The following is an 18,887-nucleotide window of genomic DNA, read 5'->3' on the forward strand; positions in this document are numbered from 1 at the left end:
ACGTCCGGGTGTGTTGGCTTTGTGTATCTTTGGGAGGCAGTAGAAGTCTCCCACGCGGGAAGTACGTGGGATGAGAGTGCGTAGGATGCTTTGAAGGTCTGGATCGAAGGTCGTGATCAGTTTGTTGAGCTGGTGGGTGTGTTCTTTGGTCGGATCTGCGGGTAACCGTCTGTAGTGTTCCTGGTTGTCCAGTTGTCGGTATGCTTCTTTGCAATAGTCCGTTCTGTTCTGTATGACTATGGCTCCTCCTTTGTCCGCTGGTTTGATGACGATGTTGCGGTTGGTCTTGAGAGCGTTGATGGCGTTTGCGTTGTGCTCGGGTGACATTCTGGACTGTCTTCTGAGTGCGCCTGATGAATCTGGCATTGACGCATTTCCTGACAGTTTGGGCATGTCAAGCTGAGGGCAGCGACCCTCCGGAGGAGTCCAGTTGCCTTCCGGATGTTTCTGCCTCTCTGTTTTTTTTTCTGTTTGTTTTTTTTTGTTGACTGTATATTCGGGGGCTCTGTCGGTAACACCTCTCTGTCTGAACACTGTGATTGCCTTGGCAACGGGCAGTTGCAAAGACTATCTGTAATCACCATGTATTGTTCTGTGATTTATAAATGCGTAGGCTTCGAGGAGTTCCTGACATTTACCTGAGGAAGGAGGAAGCCTCCGAAAGCTTGTAAATTTCAAATAAAATCGTTGGAATATAACTTGGTGTTGTAAAATTGTTTACAATTGCTGGAGATAGTCATTGCCTGGCACTTGTCTGGCACGAATGTTACTTGCCACTTATCAGCCCAAGCTTGGATGTTGTCTTGCTACATGCGGGCACGGACTGCTTCATTATCTGTGGGGTTGCGAATGGAACTGAACACTGTGCAATCATCAGCGAACATCCCCATTTCTGACCTTATGATGGAGGGAAGGTCATTGATGAAGCAGCTGAAGATGGTTCGGCCTAGGACACTGCCCTGAGGAACTCCTGCAGCATTGTCCTGGGGCTGAGATGATTGACCTCCAACAACCACTACCACCTTCCTTTGTGCTAGGTACAACTCCAGCCACTAGAGAGTTTTCTCACTGATTCCCATTGACTTCAATTTTACTAGGGCTCCTTGGTGCCACACTCGGTCAAATGCTGCCTTGATGTCAAGGGCAGTCACTCTCACCACACTTCTGGAATTCAGCTCTTTTGTCCATCTTTGGACCAAGTCTGTAATGAGGTCTGGAGCCGAGTGATCCTGGCGGAACCCAAAATGAGCATCGGTGAGCAGGTTATTGGTGAGTAAGTGCCGCTTGATAGCACTGTCGATGACACCTTCCATCACTTTGCTGATGATTGAGAATAGACTGATGGGGCGGTAATTGGCCGGATTGGATTTGTCCTGCTTTTTGTGGACAGGACATATCTGGGCAATTTTCCACTTTGTCGAGTATATGCCAGTGTTGTAGCTGTACTGGAACAGTGTGGCTAGAGGCGCGGTTAGTTCTGGAGCACAAGTCTTCAGCACCACAGCCGGGGTGTTGTCGGGGCCCATAACCTTTGTTGTATCCAGTGCACTCAGCCATTTCTTAATATCACGTGGAGTGAATCGAATTGGCTGAAGACTGGCTTCTGTGATGGTGGGAATATCAGGAGGAGGCGGAGATGGATCATCCACTCGGCACTTCTGTTGAAGATGGTTGCAAATGCTTCAGCCTGGTCTTTTGCATTCACGTGCTGGACTCTGCCATCATCGAGGATGGGGATGTTTACAGAGCCACCTCCTCCCGTTAGTTGTTGAATTGTCCACCACCATTCACAACTGGATGTGGCAGGACTGCACAGCTTTGATCTGATCCGTTGCTTGTGGAATCGCTTAGCTCTGTCTATTACATGTTGCTTCCGCTGTTTAGCATGCATGTAGTCCTGAGTTGTAGCTTCACCAGGTTGGCACCTCATTTTTAGGTACGCCTGGTGCTGCTCCTGGCATGCTGTTCTGCACTCCTCATTGAACCAGGGTTGATCCCTTGGCTTGTTGGTAATGGTAGAGTGAGGAATATGCCGGGCCACGAGGTTACAGATTGTGCTGGAATACAAATCTGCTGCTGCCCCACAGCACCTCATGGATGCCCAGTTTTGAGCTGCTAGATCTGTGCTGAATCTATCCCATTTAGCACGGTGGTAGTGCCACACAACACGTTGGATGTTGTCCTCAGTGTGAAGACAGGACGTCGTCTCCACAAGGACTGTGCGGTGGTCACTCCTACCAATACTGTCATGAACAGATGCATCTGCGACAGGTAGATTGGTGAGGACGAGGTCAAGTAGGTTTCTCCCTCCTGTTGGTTCGCTCACTATCTGCCACAGGCCCAGTCTGGCAGCTATGTCCTTCAGGACTCGACCAGCTCGGTCTGTAGTGGTGCTACCGAGCCACTCATGGTGATGGACATTGAAGTTCCCCCCCCACCCCACACAAAAGTACATTCTGTGCCCTTGCTACCCTCAGTGCTTCCTCCAAGTGGTGCTCAACATGATTCATCAGCTGAGAGAGGGCGGTGGTGGTAATCAGCAGGAAGTTTCCTTGCCCATAGTTTGACCTGATGCCATGATATTTGATAGGGTCTGGAGTCTATGTTGAGGACTCCCAGGGCCACTCCCTCCTTACTGTATCACTGTACTGCCACCTCTGGTGGGTCTGCCCTGCCAGTGGGACAGGACATACCTGGGGATGGTGATGGAAGAGTCTGGGATGTTGGCTGAAAGGTATGATTCTGTGAGTATGACTATGTCAGGCTGTTGCTTGACTAGTCTGTGGGACAGCTCTCCCAATTTTGGCACAAGTCCCCAGATGTTAGTGAGGACGACTTTGCAGGGTCGACTGGGTTTGGTTTGCCTTTGTCGTGTCCGGAGCCTGGTGGTCCTTTGCCGGGTGGTCCATCAGTTTTATTTTTATTATGACTTTTCGTAGCGAGATTGTACACTGAGTGGCTTACGAGGCCATTTCTGAGGGCGATTAAGACTCAACCACATCTGGAGTAACATATAGGCCAGACGGCAGGTTTCCTTCCCTAAGGGCCTGAGTGATCCAGATGGGTTTTTATGACAATCCAGTAGTTTTATGGCCACCATTACTGATACTAGTTTTTTTATTCCAGATTTTATTTAATTAATTGAATTTAAATTCCCCAGCTGCCGTGGCGGGATTTGAACTCATGACTTCGGATTATTAGTCCAGACCTCTGGATTACTAGTCCAGTAATATAACCACTATGCTACTGTGCCTGGGAGTGGAGATGAGGGCTGTACCATAAAGCACAAGCAGGGTGAGGGAGCATTGGTTTTAATGGGGATAAGGGCATTACAGGGGAAGGTGAAGGTGTGATTGAGCAAATCGGAAGCTGCAGAAATGTTACGGTGAATGGAGGGCCAAAGGCTAGTTGGGAATTTGAAAGTGCCGTTCTAAGAGACTTGGGAGAAGAGTTATCTCCAGGCACAGAAGTGGGGATGGGAGGAGGAAAGGGGATGTGAGTGGAGATGGCCATATCTCTGATTGACACAATGGGAGTAAGAGGCTATGTGAGATGGCAAGGTCAAGGGGGTGGCTGTGAACATGTGAAAGGGAGTTTATATGGAGTGAGAGATTAAGGGAGAATAGGAGGGCATAATGAATTGAGATGGAGCTTGAGTCCACTATTTGCAGCAGGGCTTGGGCTGCATCTCTGAGATGCAAAACTGGCAAAAATAGCACTATATTTTTGGGGCCATGGTCTTTTCTGGCCTTGAGATTTTCTGTTCTCACGAGACTCCTGCAGTCTTCATTATTCCACTGAGATGTTAACATACAGACTTCCATCAAGTCAACTGAACACCACCTTCTGAGGAATGCTGGAGTACCAGCAAGCAGCATTGCGGTTGATGTACAGCATCATCCTGGGGATGGCACCTCCTTTAAGGATCCCTCTCATACCCAGTCAGAAAGCGGTGTATTAAGTCTTAAATATTACATCACTGCATCAGGTATTTCCTGTGGACATCTGTATGTGTTTTAAGATTTCCAGTTATGTAGCGACTGCAACATTATTTGATTTCCACAGTGCTGATAACCAAAAATTTTTCCACTGTTGTAAAAGTTTTCAGTATTGTTTGGAATAAAATTTCTACACGCATCTAGTTTTCATTTCATTTCTCTTTTTCTTAACCATGATGTGCTTTTTTCCCCATTTCACATAAAAATTGCACATAGCCCCAACTTGGCAATGTAGCTGCGTAAAATGTATTGACTCCTGGGCTCCTCTGAGACCCTCCGTTCAACAGTGAACACTAATTTACATACAATAGGATGATTTCAGTTATTTATAGTTTTTTTCTCAAAGTTACTTTTCCTTTTACATAGAATGTAGAGCACAGAAATAGGCCATTCAGCCCAATTGTTCTATGCCAGTGTTTATGCTCCACACAAGCCTCTTCCCAACCTACTTCATCTCACCCGATCAACATAATCTTCTATTTCTTTCTCTGTCATGTAATTATCTAGCTGCCTCTTGAATGCATCTATGCTACTCGCCTCAACTACTCCATGTGGTATCAAGTTCCACATTCTCACCATTCTCTGGGCTATAATGTTTCAAAAATTAATTTGCAAAAATTAGTAATATTACAAAAGAGCAAAGTTTCCAACTAAAAAATGTTTTGGTTCATTTTATATGGCAATATCAGATTGTTGTGCATTATTCTTATACATGACACAGTGATGCCTTTGTGTATATTGAACCAGTCACCTAAATGGTACCTAATTAATTTGTTGATCAACAAATTTTTAATGCATAAATTTAAGGCATCTTTAACAGTGAAGTGTCACCAAATCTCAAAATATTGCCTCTTTCTAGAATTTAATGACATTAGTACATAAGGTCTACTCCAGCATCTAATTTTGTCCTAAAATAGGTGATAATCATTATATTTGACCCTTAACCACAAATTACGATTATTCGATGATTCCATATGTATCCAAATTACATGAATATGAGATTTATTCTTCCACATGGAATTTTTTTTTTAACATCCATGAATAGCAGCTTCATTATGACTTTACAACAAAGATGTGCCCTTGTCTGAAATAAAATACATAACTACTAATTGCAGTACTCTATAAAGATGTATTTATGATCAGATAACACCATATATGTCCATTTTGTAGTGACTAATGCAGTTTGCAAGTTTTGCACATATTCACCTAATATTGATGGGTATTTTCCAGTTAAGGAAATGACAGTCTATCACAGGTTATAGCTTTCATGAGCTAACAATAAAACCAAGTTTCAGACTATTATCAGCAGCTGTCACCATCACATACATGCAAATAGAGCTATTGACACTGCTGCAGGTTAATTATAAATTACCAAATCACTCCTGTAATTTAATATTAACTGCCACATATTTGAAGATATTGATGCTCTTTCAAAACATAAGTGTACATTTATAGATTGCAGAGAGGCAAGTACTAACAGGCTCTTTAAAGCTCACTGCTCTCATTTTGTACTGAGTAATGGAATTCCAATTATACCTGAACATTTTAGATTCGAAATATACTTCCATCTATGCAATCATCAGCCATGGGGATTCTATGTGCTAAAAAGGAATTTTTTCTCATTTTCTGAATACTTTGAAATTCAACATTAGCTTATTGTGAAGCAATTAGATGAGCAAAATATGAAAATATGTCAATGTGAAAGTACAACGATCAAGAATCATGCCAGCTGAATCAGAATAATTTAGTTCACTCTGTCCATCGACAAGACTTCAGGTGGAGAGAGTTTGACAGAGCAAGGAAGTCTAATACTAGTTGCATTAGTGCACTTCAGTTATTAATCTTATAAATCTTTCGTATTTTTTCTTTCCTTTTCTTTGTCTTTTCCCCTTGTTCCTTTTACCCCTCTGAGCAGCGCTACAACAAAAGCATCTATGGCCGCACAATAGGACATTTCTAAACTCCTAAAACAGGTGGAGGACTTAAAATATTTATTGGATTTTGCTGACTTCTTCTGTAAGTTTGCAGGTAAGTTACTTTCCTCAGTTGCTGCATCTAATACATTTACTACACCTGATCCTGGTTATTCCCCCATTGATTTTCTATACAGAGTGAATTGGACAGTTCCCAGGCGCTGAAGATACTTTGCGGATTAGCAGCACTTAATCAGATATTTCCACCTCTTAACCTCCAACAACTATACAACAAACCAAAAAGGACTACTGAAACTGCTGGTAACTCAAAGCTAAATGAAGCAAGAAGGTGGGTAATTGTGCCTTGCTTGTTAGTGACTCCATAGTCAGATATACAGGTAGTGTATTGTGCAGAGGTAAGTCATTCACCAAGGCAGTTGCGTGCTTTCCAGGAGCTAAGATTAAGGAGATAGATAGCAGGGTTGATGCCTTGATGAAGTGGGGGTGGTAAGGAAATTGTGATGGCTTTGCATGTAGGTACAAATATCATGGATAGAAACCTATCTTCTTAAAGCAGAATTACCACAAAATGATCAGTAAATTTAAGGATGAAGGTGTCAGAGTTGTGGTCTCTGGTTGTTACCTGATATTGCATCAGAAACTAACAGCAGGATCACTAGCTTCAAAGATTGGCTGGAGGCTCTGAACAAAAAGGAGAAACTGCTACTTGTGGACAACTGGAGAATATTTGCTGGAAAGATTAATCCTTTAAACAATTTGGAGCTGAAAGATTGATCCTGAATGTAGAAAGAACAATTGGGAGATATTTAAACTACTTGGAATTTGGGGTAATAAATGGACTCTGTGGAGACTTAGACCTGGGGATCAGCTGCTGATAGTAAAATCTTATCTAGTTCTAATCACAGAGAACAAGGTAATTTATATAAGTGAATCTAAATTCTTAAGACGCTTCTATGTAAATACTAGAAGTATTAGAAATGAAATGTTGGAGTGGCAGGCATATGCCTTTACCAGGAGATAGATATTATAAGTATCTCTGAAACGTGGTCTTAATGGTAATTTTGAAATTCAGCTGAAAGGATGGAGGGGATTCCAAAAGGATAATAGGTCAAAAAATAGCAGACAAAACCATCTATTAAAAAAATAGTTGCAATTGAGGAGGAGGCTACTGGTCAACAGAAAGGATCTGAAGGTGCAGCTGGAAACTAAGAAGACTATACATAGGTTGTACAAGGCACAGTACAGCTGCACTGGGGAGTTTTGAGTCTAGTTCTGATCCCTACACATATCGACGCACTTCATGGAAGAGGACACAAATAACTTCCCAGAAATGCTAGGGAATCAAGGGACTAGTGAGAAGGAGGAATTAAAAGGAAATTAGTATTAGTAAAATAAGTGCTGGAGAAATTAATGGGACTGAAAGACGATAAATCCCCAGGGCCTGATAATCTGCATCCCAGAGTAATAAAAGAGGTAGCCATGGAAATAGTGGATGCATTGGTTGTCATCTTCCAAAATTCTATAGATTATGGAACAGTTCCTGCAGATTGAAGGGTGGCAAATGTAACCCCACTATTTAAAAAGGAGGGAGAGAAAAGAGGGAACTACAGACCGGTTAGCCTAACATCAGTAGTAGGGAAAATGCTAGAGTCTATTATAAAGGATGTGATAACAGGACACTTAGAAAATATCAAGGGATTAGACAAAGTCAACATGGATTTATGAAAGGGAAATCATGTTTGACAAACCTGCTGGAGTTTTTTGAGGATGTAACTGGTAGGATAGATAAGGGAGAACCAGTGGATGTGGTTTATTTGGATTTTCAGAAGGCCTTTGATAAAGTTCCACATAAGAGGTTAGTGTGCAAAATTAAAGCACATGGGATTGGCAGTGAAAATAGGTTAACAGACAGGAAACAGAGAGTAGGAATAAATGGGTCTTTTTCAGGGTGGCAGGCAGTGACTAGTGGGGTACCGCAGGGATCAGTGCTTGGGCCCCAGCTATTCACAATATATAATCAATGCTTTGGATGAAGGAACCAAATGTAATATTTCCAAGTTTGCTGACGACACAAAACTAGGTGGGATTGTGAGTTGTGAGGAGGATGCAAAGAGGCTTCAAGGTGATTTAGACAAGTTGAGCGAGTGAGCAAATGCATGGCAGATGCAGTATAACGTGGATAAATGTGAAGTTATCCATTTCGGAAGGAAAAACAGAAAGGCAGAGTATTATTTAAATGGTGATAGATTGGGAAATGTTGATGTTCAAAGGGACCTGGGTGTCCTTGAACACCAGTCACTGAAAGCAAACATGTAGGTGCAGCAAGCAGTTAGGAAGGCAAATGGTATGTTGGCCTTTATTGCAAGAGGATTTGAGTACAGGAGCAAGGATGTCTTCCTGCAGTTATACCGGGCCATGGTGAGACCACACCTGGAGTAGTGTGCGTAGTTTTGGTCTCCTTACCTAAGAAAGGATATACTTGCCATAGAGGGAGTGCAGTGAAGTTTCACCAGACTGACTCCTGGGATGGCAGGACTGTCGTATGAGTATGGCTCGGCCTGTATTCACTTGAATTTAGAAGGAATGAGAGGGGATCTGATTGAAACACACAAAATTCTGACAGGGCTAGACAGACTAGATGCAGGGAGGGTGTTTCCTGTGGCTGGGGGGGGGGGGGGGTCCAGAACGAGGGGTCACAGTCTCAGGATACAGGGTAGGACATTTGGGACTGAGATGAGGAGAAATTTCTTCACTCAGAGGGTGGTGAACCTGTAGAATTCTCTACCACAGAAGGCTGTGGAGGCCAAGTCACTGAATATATTTAAGAAGGGGCTAGATAGATTTCTAGACACAAAAGGCATCAAGGGGTATGGGGAGAGCGCAGGAATGGTGTATTGAGATAGTGGATCAGCCATGATCATATTGAATGGTTGAGCAGGCTCGAAGTGCCTACTCCTGCTCCTATTTTCTATAGGAAGGTGATTAAAATAATACTAGTCTTAGGGCTCTTAGTTATCAGCATAAGCTCACGCAGTTGGGCCTATTTTACTTTTAGATAAAATGTAAGCTTACAGGAGATATGATTGAGATTGTTGGAAAGATGAAGGAGTTAAGATTCTGTCCAGTTAGATAGGTTATTTGCAATTGGAGAACTCAGAGGCACGTATACAAAATACAAACGCAAGGAGTGAGATTAAATATGAGCAAGTTTTTTTTCTCCAGAGAGTTATTGTACTCTGGAAGATTACTGAAGCATGCCATGAGTCTGGACTCCCAGCAGTTCTTCAAATAAGAATTGGACAAGTTCCGGAGAGAGGACATTTCAAATTATAAAGGGTAAGTTATAAGTTAGTTAGTTGAAATTAGAAGGACTTATGGACTACCACAGTATCCTGGCCTTCTGCTTGATTGCCTTAGAGGTTGGAGAGGAATTTCCCAGTTTTTTTTAAATTAGTCCCAGATTGTGTGTCTTTTTTTTTGCCTTTTCCCAAAAGATTGAGAGATTGGGGCTGGGGGTCACTGGTGTTTGTGACTGCACCATGTCTGGATATGGTAAGAAGCATAATGATCTTTTCCCGTAGAAGAAAAAGAGTAGTCAAGGGTAATGTGGTCCTTTTAAAAACAGAAGCGGGTAACATGGCAAATTAAAATAAGGAAATGGCAGACTTGTTGAATAATTACTTTGTGTCAAGTCTTCACATTAGAGGAAGAGGATAATACCTGACATTCCAGGGAAACTAATAATGAATCAAAGGCTGGAACTCACGAAAGTTAACCTAAGCAGGAAAACAGTATTAGAAAAAAATTATGGCACTAAAGACAAATTTCCAGGACCTTTCAATTCTGGGCACCATACTTTAGGATGGATGTCAAGGCCTTAGAGAGGATGCAGAAGAGATTTACTAGAATGGTACCAGGGATGAGGGACTTCAATTATGTACAGAGACTGGAGAAGCTGGGGTTGTTCTCCTTAGAGCAGAGGAGGTTAAGCGGAGATTTGATAGAAAATAATGAATGGTTTTGATGGAGTAAATAAGGAGAAATTATTTCCAGTGGCAAAAGGGTCGATAACCAGAGGACACAGATTTAAGGTGATTGGCAAAAGAACCAGAGGCGATATGAGGACTTCTTTTTTACGCAGTGAGTTATTTTGATCTGGTATGCACTGCTTGAAATTGTGGTGGAAGCAGGTTCAATAATAACTTTCAAAAGCGAAATGGATAAATACCTGAAGGGGAAAAAAATGACAGGGCTATGCAAAAGGAGCATGGAGTGGGACTAATTGGATAGCTCTTTCAAAGAGCAGGCAGAATGGGCTAAATGGTCTCCTTCTGTGATGTATCATTATATGATTCTATGACCTGATGATTTCCACCGCAGGATATTAAAGGAATTAGGTGAGGAAATTGCAATGCTTTAGCATAATCTTCCAAAGCTTTCTCGATACAGGAATTGTCCCTTTAGAATGGAAAATTGCAAATGTAACACCATTATTTAAGAAAGGTGTGAGACAGAAACCAGGAAATTATAGACCTGTTAATCTAATATCTGTTGTGGGGAAGTTATTGAAATCTATAATTAAGGGGAGGGTGACTGAGCACTTAGAGAAATTTGAACTGATGACAGAGCCAACATGCATTTGCGAAGGGTAGGTCATGTCTAACGAACCTAACTGAATTTTTTGAGGAAGTAACTGAAGTAGTAGACAGGGGAGAATGTCTATGGGTGTAGTTATGTGGACTTCCAGAAGGCATTCGATAAGGGTCCACAGAAGAGACTGTTAGCTAAAATTAAAGCTCATGGAATTGAAAGCAAATTATTGACCTGGTTAGGAGATTGGTTGGCGGTAGAGAATAGGGATAATGGGTACGTACTCGAATTGAAAGGAAGTGACTAATGGTGTCGCACAAGGATTTATGCTGGGGCCTCATCTATTCACTATATTTATTAATGACTTTAGATGACACAATAGAGAGCCATATATCCAAGTTTACCGATGACACACAGATCTGTGGCATTGTAAGTAGTATAGACGGGAGCATAATATTACAAAGAGAAATGGACAGATTCATTGATTCGGCAAAGCTGTGACAGATGGATTTCAACGCAGTTAAGTGTGAGATCATCTAGTTTGGACCAAAATAGGATAGATCTGAGTATTTTTTTAAAAAGCTAGGCAAAGTGGAGGTCAAGAGATTTAGGGTCCATGTACACAGATCACTAAAATGTAATGATCAGGTACAAAAAATAATCAAAAAGGCTAATGGAACGTTAGCTTTTATATCTAAAGGGCTAGACTATAAAGGGGAGGAAGTTTTGCTACAGCTATACAAAGCCCTGGTTAGACCATATCTGGAGTACTGTGTACAGTTCTGGACACCACACCTTAGAAAGGACATATTGGCCTTGGAAGGAGTGCAGCGCCAATTTACCAGTATGTTACCTGGGCTCTAAGAGGTCAATTATGAGGAGAGATTACATAAACAAGGCTCATGTTCCCTGGAATATAGAAGGTTAAAGGGTGATATGATTGAGGTTTTAGGATTTTGAAAGGAATTGATACGGTAGGTTGAGAGAGACTTATTCCGCTGGTTGGTTGGGGGGGTATTGGGGAGGAGGGGGTGGGGAAGAGTCTAGGGTGAGGAGACTTAACCTTAAAAGGCCATTCAGGAGAGAAGTTAGGAATGCAAAGGGTGGTAGAAGTATGGAACTCTCTCCCACAAAAAGCAGTAGCTTCTAGCTCAATTAATAATTTTAACTCTGAAATCGATAAGATTTTTTCTAGCCAAGGGTATTAAGGGATATGGAGTCATGTCAGGTAAATGGAGTTAGCATACAGAGCAGCCATGATCTCAATGAATGGCAGAACAGGCTCGAGGGGCTGAAAGGAACATAGGAACAGGAGTGGGCCAAATAGTGGCACAAGAGGAAGGGAAAAAGTTAGCACAAAATCAAGGGTACCAAATTGGAAAAGGGCAGATTTTAGAATGATGAGCAATGAGCTAACTGAGGTGAGATGGGGAAAAAAAATCTGGCACACAGGACTGCAGATCAACAATGGAAGATTTTTAAAAAGGAGATTTCAATGTACAGAATAAATATTTACCATTTAAAAAAACCCACTTCAAGTGTCAGAATACCACAGAAAGAAACAAATTAAAATTGAAAATGAGGGTATGTAGGGCTAACAGGTATAATAAGAAAATAAGGAAAAAGTTGAAGAAAGGGATAAAGGCGGCAAATAGGGAGTATGAGGAGAAAATCTCAAAAGAGATCACGTATTCTACAAATAGCTCAGTAGAAAGAGAACTGTTAAATGTGAGATGGGACCCTTGAGAGATGAAGGTAGTGAGTTAGAAGATAAGCATTGTTACATTTGCTACCTTCCAATCCACTGGGACCGTTCAAGAATCCAGGGAATTTAGGAAGATCACGACCAGTGCATCCACTATCTCTGCAGCCACCTCTTTCAGAACCCTAGGATGTAGGCAGTCAGGTCCAGGGGATTTAATAGGCTTTTAGTCCCTCGGGTAGTGAGTTAGTAGAAGATAAGCAGCAATTGGCAGGGATACTTACCAAGTACTTTGCTTCAATATTTACAAAAGAGAAAGATATTGGGAGGAGCTAAATCCTGAACTGGTTAAATGTGAGAGGAGATAAAATTACTGCTTAATATTTTACCATCAATGTGAAGTGAAACCACTTTGCCTCAAAGCTATGACTGTCGTGTAAATGCAGCCTTAAACTCAACAACAGCAAATTAACTTTTCTGATATTTTGATTCATGAAGAACATCTATCGATCTAGAGTATAAAAAATTGTTGAGTTTTTGAAGCTGTTGCTATCTGCCAATCTAACCAAGTTGTTTACTTCTGGTGGTCCATAAAATATGCAAACTGTGTTTGCAACATCGCTAGTCTGCCAGGAATTGGCTGGTATTACTGAGTATTGTTACTGTTTGTTACAAGCTTCTTCCAGTGTTTAAAATAACAAGAACTTACTCAAATTACATTTTAGCAAATTTTTCTATTTGATTTCATTTAATTTATTACTTTGCTTATTTATCCCATTTACCTTCCATTTCATTTTGGGCTGCAGGGCTCTGCAATTGCTTGGTGTTATCATGTCAAAGTTCAACCCATTTCATTTTAAAATTTCTTCATCCAAATTTTTCCATTTATGTCTCTTTTTACATCAAGTCTTTTTCTGTCTTTTTAAGGTCAGCAATCCTGATCTATTTTACATATGATGCAAAAACAACTGCAGCCTTTTCAAAAATATTCTCTTTCATGATACACACTACTGGTCCCTACTAGTATTCTCAAATATTCCAAACCAATATTTATCTCATGTTTTTCAAGAACAGTGGCACAGGAGGCAAACTATTTCATTTCAATTCCTTTTTCCTTCTAGGATCAGACTGTGGAAACTGCTTGATATGATTGCAGTGGGTACCCAATCCTCAACTGGTTTTAATCTAATTTTTATTCATCTTTTTGATTATTTTTAAAAAATTACTTTGCTTGCTCTAATCTGATTTTGTAAAAGACATCCATCTCACAGTGTTTTTAAATGGAGAGATTTAAGAAAAATATTTACATTTTATAGGTGTAGCAACTTAAGGAAGCACAACATTAATTCATTTATCCTTTTAATTCAAGACCTTTTTCTGAATTAGAACTTGGATAATTCCATTTCATTTTTATTTATCTTTTTAAGAGAGGCAAGATTGAAGTTCAATTTATTTAAATCTTTTCTTTGGTTTGTGTTTTGCAGTTATTCCCAAATCTCCCTAGCCTAAACCATATGCATTAGAAACTTGGGGGTGGGGGGGGGGGGGGCGCGATGTTAATCCTATCCACCCAGCTGAAACTGGGCTGTTGGGCAGTTAAAATAGCCCAAGTTACTTACCCGCCAAAAGGCTGCTAGGAACTTGCCATTCCAAATTTAATCTGCTCTACTGAGTAGGCAGCAAGCACACCCACCCAAAGCCAGCGAGTTCCTTCTTTTCTTATGTACGTATGTTACATATTACATATGGGTCCTGATGATGTCAATTTTAACTGGTAGCCTGTAGCTTTACCGCCAGATGAAGACAGCAGGAATAGGAGCCGGGGCCAGAACAGGCACAAATTGGTAAATTGTTTTACTTTCCTTGTGGGACTACGAGGAACAGGAGTTTTTCTCTGAGCTCCACAATGAAATTAGGCCACCCCTGTTGCGGACTCCCTCTTCCCGAACCCGAGATTCCCGTAAGATGGTCCTGGAAGCTGATCCTGCCACCTATCTTGTGTCGGCAGGCAGCCTCCGGCCCATGCAGTTTTCTGCCGCTACCTGACGGTTCTGGATATGAAGTCAGCCGGTGGGATTTAAATGAAGCCTAGGTGTTAAAATAGCCTCACTTCTGGAGCACTGGGTCACCCCACTACCCATCCGAAGTTAAAATCGGGGCCTATACTGATGAAAAATTTGTTCAAATTGTACAAACAGTTGGTACTTTTTAAGTGAGTGAAAGGCACTCAGTCATCTAGACGAAAGAAACAAAAGATGGTTACTTCTGAGTCAATGCTAGAAGGAACTCAGTGAAATGAACTGTATAATTCCCTGTGCTGCTGGTAAGGGGGCCATTACTTGGCAACAGAACAGCCACTTCAGCAATACATTGTTTCCAAAACAATCACATTTCTTTTTAAAGGTCAACATAATTAAATCACATGTACTTCAATACTCTAATACAAAAATATGGTTTGTAAGACAACTCTTATGACAAGATCTCTTAGCTTTCAATCTGCGGAAGGGCACAAACCCAAAACACCATAACCTGTCTTTTCTCCACAGATTTTGACTGACCTGCTGTGTATTTCTGGAATTTCCTGTTTTTATTTACAATTTTGAGCATTTGCAGTTTTTCCTTTTATCCTATGACAACACTGGATTTAGCAAAGGGATAAGCAATGCATTCTGAAATAAACACAGTTGTAGGCAAAAGACAGCGTTTTTTTTCACAATCTAGGAATAAGTGACTCCTACCTCTAAATTAGTAAGTGTCATTTCTCTGAAAACATAGGCAATGCTACAATCCTCTGAGTGACATGTGACCTGAAAGCTGCCATATTTGCATACTTCTGGTGGATCTGGCCAATACTGGTGGCATTTCACCTGTGACATAAAAGCAAACCAAAAACAAAGGTCATCTAAAAAAACAAGAGTGAAGAAGCTCTCAAAAATAATCTGAAATAAATTAAAAATGATAAATTAAATTGAGATGTAATAATACATAATAACATTTATTCCTAATTATTAAAAATACCAGAAAACATTAAAACAGAACATGTAATAAGAAATAAAACATTATAATCTCTTGTGGTTACAGTTAATCTTAGTGGTCAACTACAGATTACATGATTAATCTTCAGAAATGTCACAATTATTAATCCATTTATCTGATCATCGTTCATCAAAAACATGGAGTGCATCAATAGCTGGTGTCTACTTCAGCCAAACAAAGTTTTCATACAACATCCACGCTTATCAAGGACAGCTGGCTATATCGGGCAAATGGTACTAACCATTTGTCATCACCATAGGCATCAATTACAAAGGCGCCGCATAAAACGTATTAAGCACGCTGGCTATTTCATGCAGTTGAGTACTTACCGATTTAAAGATACCACTGATTTCAGGCAAAGTCAGATCTTCAAGCAGCTGCAAACAGCTGATTAAAGCTGCCCAAAGTCTCCACTTTCCAACTGCCTCCAGTAGTTGTTAAGTTCATGCGAACAGCTGATGGAGACTTTGGGCAGCTTCATTCAGATGGTTTTACCATCCATTGGACACTGCGGGCAAATTGCGTTAGCACGAGTGGGACTGCATATTATAAATCCTATTTGTGGCATTAACTTCCTGTTTACACCAAGCTTACTTTCTGTGTCATATAGGTTTTCTTTTATAAAAACATAAGAACATAAGAAATAGGAGCAGGAGCAGGCCAATCGGCGCCTCGAGCCTGCTCCGCCATTCAATAAGATCATGGCTGATCTGATCCTAACCTCAAATCTAAATTCATGTCCAATTTCCTGCCCGCTCCCCATAACCCCTAATTCCCTTTACTTCTAGGAAACTGTCTATTTCTGTTTTAAATTTATTTAAGTTTATTTATTAAGTTATTTATTAAATATGAGAAGGTTTACAATCGAAAAACCTTACACCTACATTTTAAAATGAAAAAACTATCAACTTTTCACTGTCACAGTATGAACAATCATAATGCTTTTGAAAAAATTCTGATCTATTTTTTCCTCAGTAACTAAAATTTCTAATGCCCAAAATAACATTTTAAACAAAATTTAAAAAAATCTAAATAAATTACATATTTCACAATAACATGATTAAATTTACCCATTGAATAGCCTTTTTTGTCATGTAATACCTTCATTACAGTTTATACTTCAAGGTCACAACCTGTCTCAAAAGCCTGGGCATGGACTAGATGGCTCTGTAGCTGTTCCAGCACACTCCCATTTTAACTTCAGCAGTAGTATGCTGGAATGTCCAGAAAATAGGCCAAGATCCCGATGTCGGGTCCTCACCTAATGCTGAAGTTTTCTCAATTGCCTGAGAACCCTATTCATGAGCCTGAGGAGTGAAAATTAGTCAGTTTTCCTGGTAATGCTACTTGGCATAACACCCTTGTTCTTACTAAACCTCTAATCCACTAAGAAACATCATGGGAGACCTTCTAATATAAGTAAATGATAAAGATGCCATGGAGTAGTGAGGTATCAGTTCATATCCATGATAGCTCCACATGCTAAGTTATTGTTTGTGCCCATGGCACCATAAGGAAAAGCTATATGCATGGGAATGTGGGGGGAAAACAGATTAACCAACAATCAAGGATGATATAATTCCCAGGGCTTTTCTGGTAGCTTGTTTAAAAATAGCATTGGCGGAGTCTTGAGAGTAAAACAAAACCGGAGCCAGGGAGAAATTTCAAGGTTGTATTTTCACCATGGGATTGGGTGAGTTTTGAATTGTTTAAGCTTCGCTCTTGTGGTTTAGGATTTCTTCTGGACTTCTGGGTGTAATCTTAACTTTTATCATCAGGCGAAAAATGGGCGATAGCGAATCGGCAGCATGGAAAAGAAAATCAGATGAGGTGTAAAGCTGATTCGTTATTACCCGTTTGTCGTCCGGTGATAAAAGTTAAAATCACCCCTCTGTGTTTTAATCATTATTCTCAATATAATACAGAAACATTATAAACCAGTTTTTCAAAAAGGTAAAGATTCCCAATGCAACATTGTTTTTATTTTTTAATCCTGTTGCAACCTTTTTCCTGTAATCTTAGATGTTCCTTGTGATGTGAAGCTGCACACGGCTAAATCTGAACTCAAACTCATGTGGGTGGGGGTAGATGGCATGTATTTTAAATATGTTGCATACAGACAGTAACTGGGCCTTCAAGTTTGTAATTACAAGATATTGTGTACCAGTGATTACAATCAAATTCTGTCACTGGGTTGACAGTTCATGGTTTATACATACCCCAAAATGTATGGTTTGTGAGAGGCTGTATTTATTCCCTCCCTATTATCAAAATATTCAGGTCCTAAAAACATGTAGATTCCTTTACTGCTGTAATATCTTATTTCAACCACTACATGATGCTAGTAACCCACGTAGATAATCTCACACGTCTCGTGGTAGAAGCAAAACTTCAATGTTACACATTTCCTTGATATATTTTGCTGGCCCTGATTTCCTTTCCCTCTCTCCTCAAAAGATGAACAGATCTTATGCCCAGAATGGCAGTATTTTGAATTTCTCTTTCAAGAATTTCTTCTTGTAAGATTAGAATACAACCTTGAAATTGTTCCCCAGCCTCTCTATTGCTTTTGATTTCTAGCTTCCCCCAATGCCATTTTCAACCAGCTACTGGAAAAGGCCTGGGAATGACATTCTGATGGCTTTCTGCTTGATTTCTCCATCCACTCTTGTGCAACTGTATCTCTATGGCAGCATGGCTATAAACAGGAACTTGGCATGTAAGAACATTTACATTTTGGGGTTTATCAGTTAATCAGTCCAATATCTAGGTACATTTAGTAAAACCCACAAATATTTACCACTATATTCTACCTTACTGGAAAATATCAGTCTACCAAGTGAGCACCTTGTCTTCTGTAAGTAGATGAATGTACACCATCCGTCCAAGGCTTTGGTGACAAACCAATAAAACAAATTTATTTAATATTAAGCAGGTAAATGAATAGTAATCAGTACAAACAGTACATTTAGTAGTTAGAACCTTTACTATTCTCAAAGTGTCAAAACAACTAAGTCGCTTCTTCTGCTCAAGATAACTTTGATCCTTGAAACAGACACTGAATTCCTACATGGCAAATCATTACCATTGAGCCTCTGCCTAGCTCAGTACCTCTGCCGGGTTCAAAGTGACCGCTTGCTGGCGTAAAGTCAGGTATATAATTACTGAAACAAGGTTTCATTAAATAAATTGAATCCCTCATAACTACATTGGATTTACTGCCTCTAATAGTATTCAGAGTCATTGCCTGTGGATCAACCATGGACCTCCTGTAGGTCAGTAGAGTTAAAACAAATAGCTTGATCATTTAAACATTGACATAATCAAGCTACAGCTATTACTATCCAAGTAGAATGATGACAATGAAATCACACAGACCAAGGCCCTCCTGTACGATACGAGAACTCTTCCTTGTCCTGCGGTGCAAAAATTAGCCAGACTGTATTGTGTATTCCTGTAGCTTAGAGAAGCTATTTCCTCTGGTGGGGGAATCCAGGATAGGGGGGTAGAATCTTAAAATTAGAGCTAAGCCATTCAGAAGTGAAATCAGGAAGCACTTTTTCACTAAGGGTAGTGAAAGTGTGGAAATCTCTCCCACAAAAAGCTGGGGATGCTAGGTCAATTGAA

The 18,887-nt window shown here is 40.5% G+C and overlaps 1 protein-coding gene across 3 annotated transcripts in view; it reads right to left on the reverse strand.

The window, feature by feature from the left end:
• Positions 1 to 18,887, reverse strand: part of LOC137341719 (tyrosine-protein phosphatase non-receptor type 3-like) — a 234,329-nt gene that overhangs the window by 22,525 nt on the left and 192,917 nt on the right. For all 3 annotated transcript variants that reach the window (XM_068005156.1, XM_068005163.1, XM_068005147.1), the window contains one exon: positions 14,963 to 15,091. In XM_068005156.1, coding sequence (XP_067861257.1) covers positions 14,963 to 15,091 — 129 coding nt within the window. The remainder of the gene's footprint in view (positions 1 to 14,962; positions 15,092 to 18,887) is intronic.

This window comes from Heptranchias perlo, chromosome 2 (assembly GCF_035084215.1).
Source record: "Heptranchias perlo isolate sHepPer1 chromosome 2, sHepPer1.hap1, whole genome shotgun sequence".
NCBI lineage: Eukaryota > Metazoa > Chordata > Chondrichthyes > Hexanchiformes > Hexanchidae > Heptranchias > Heptranchias perlo.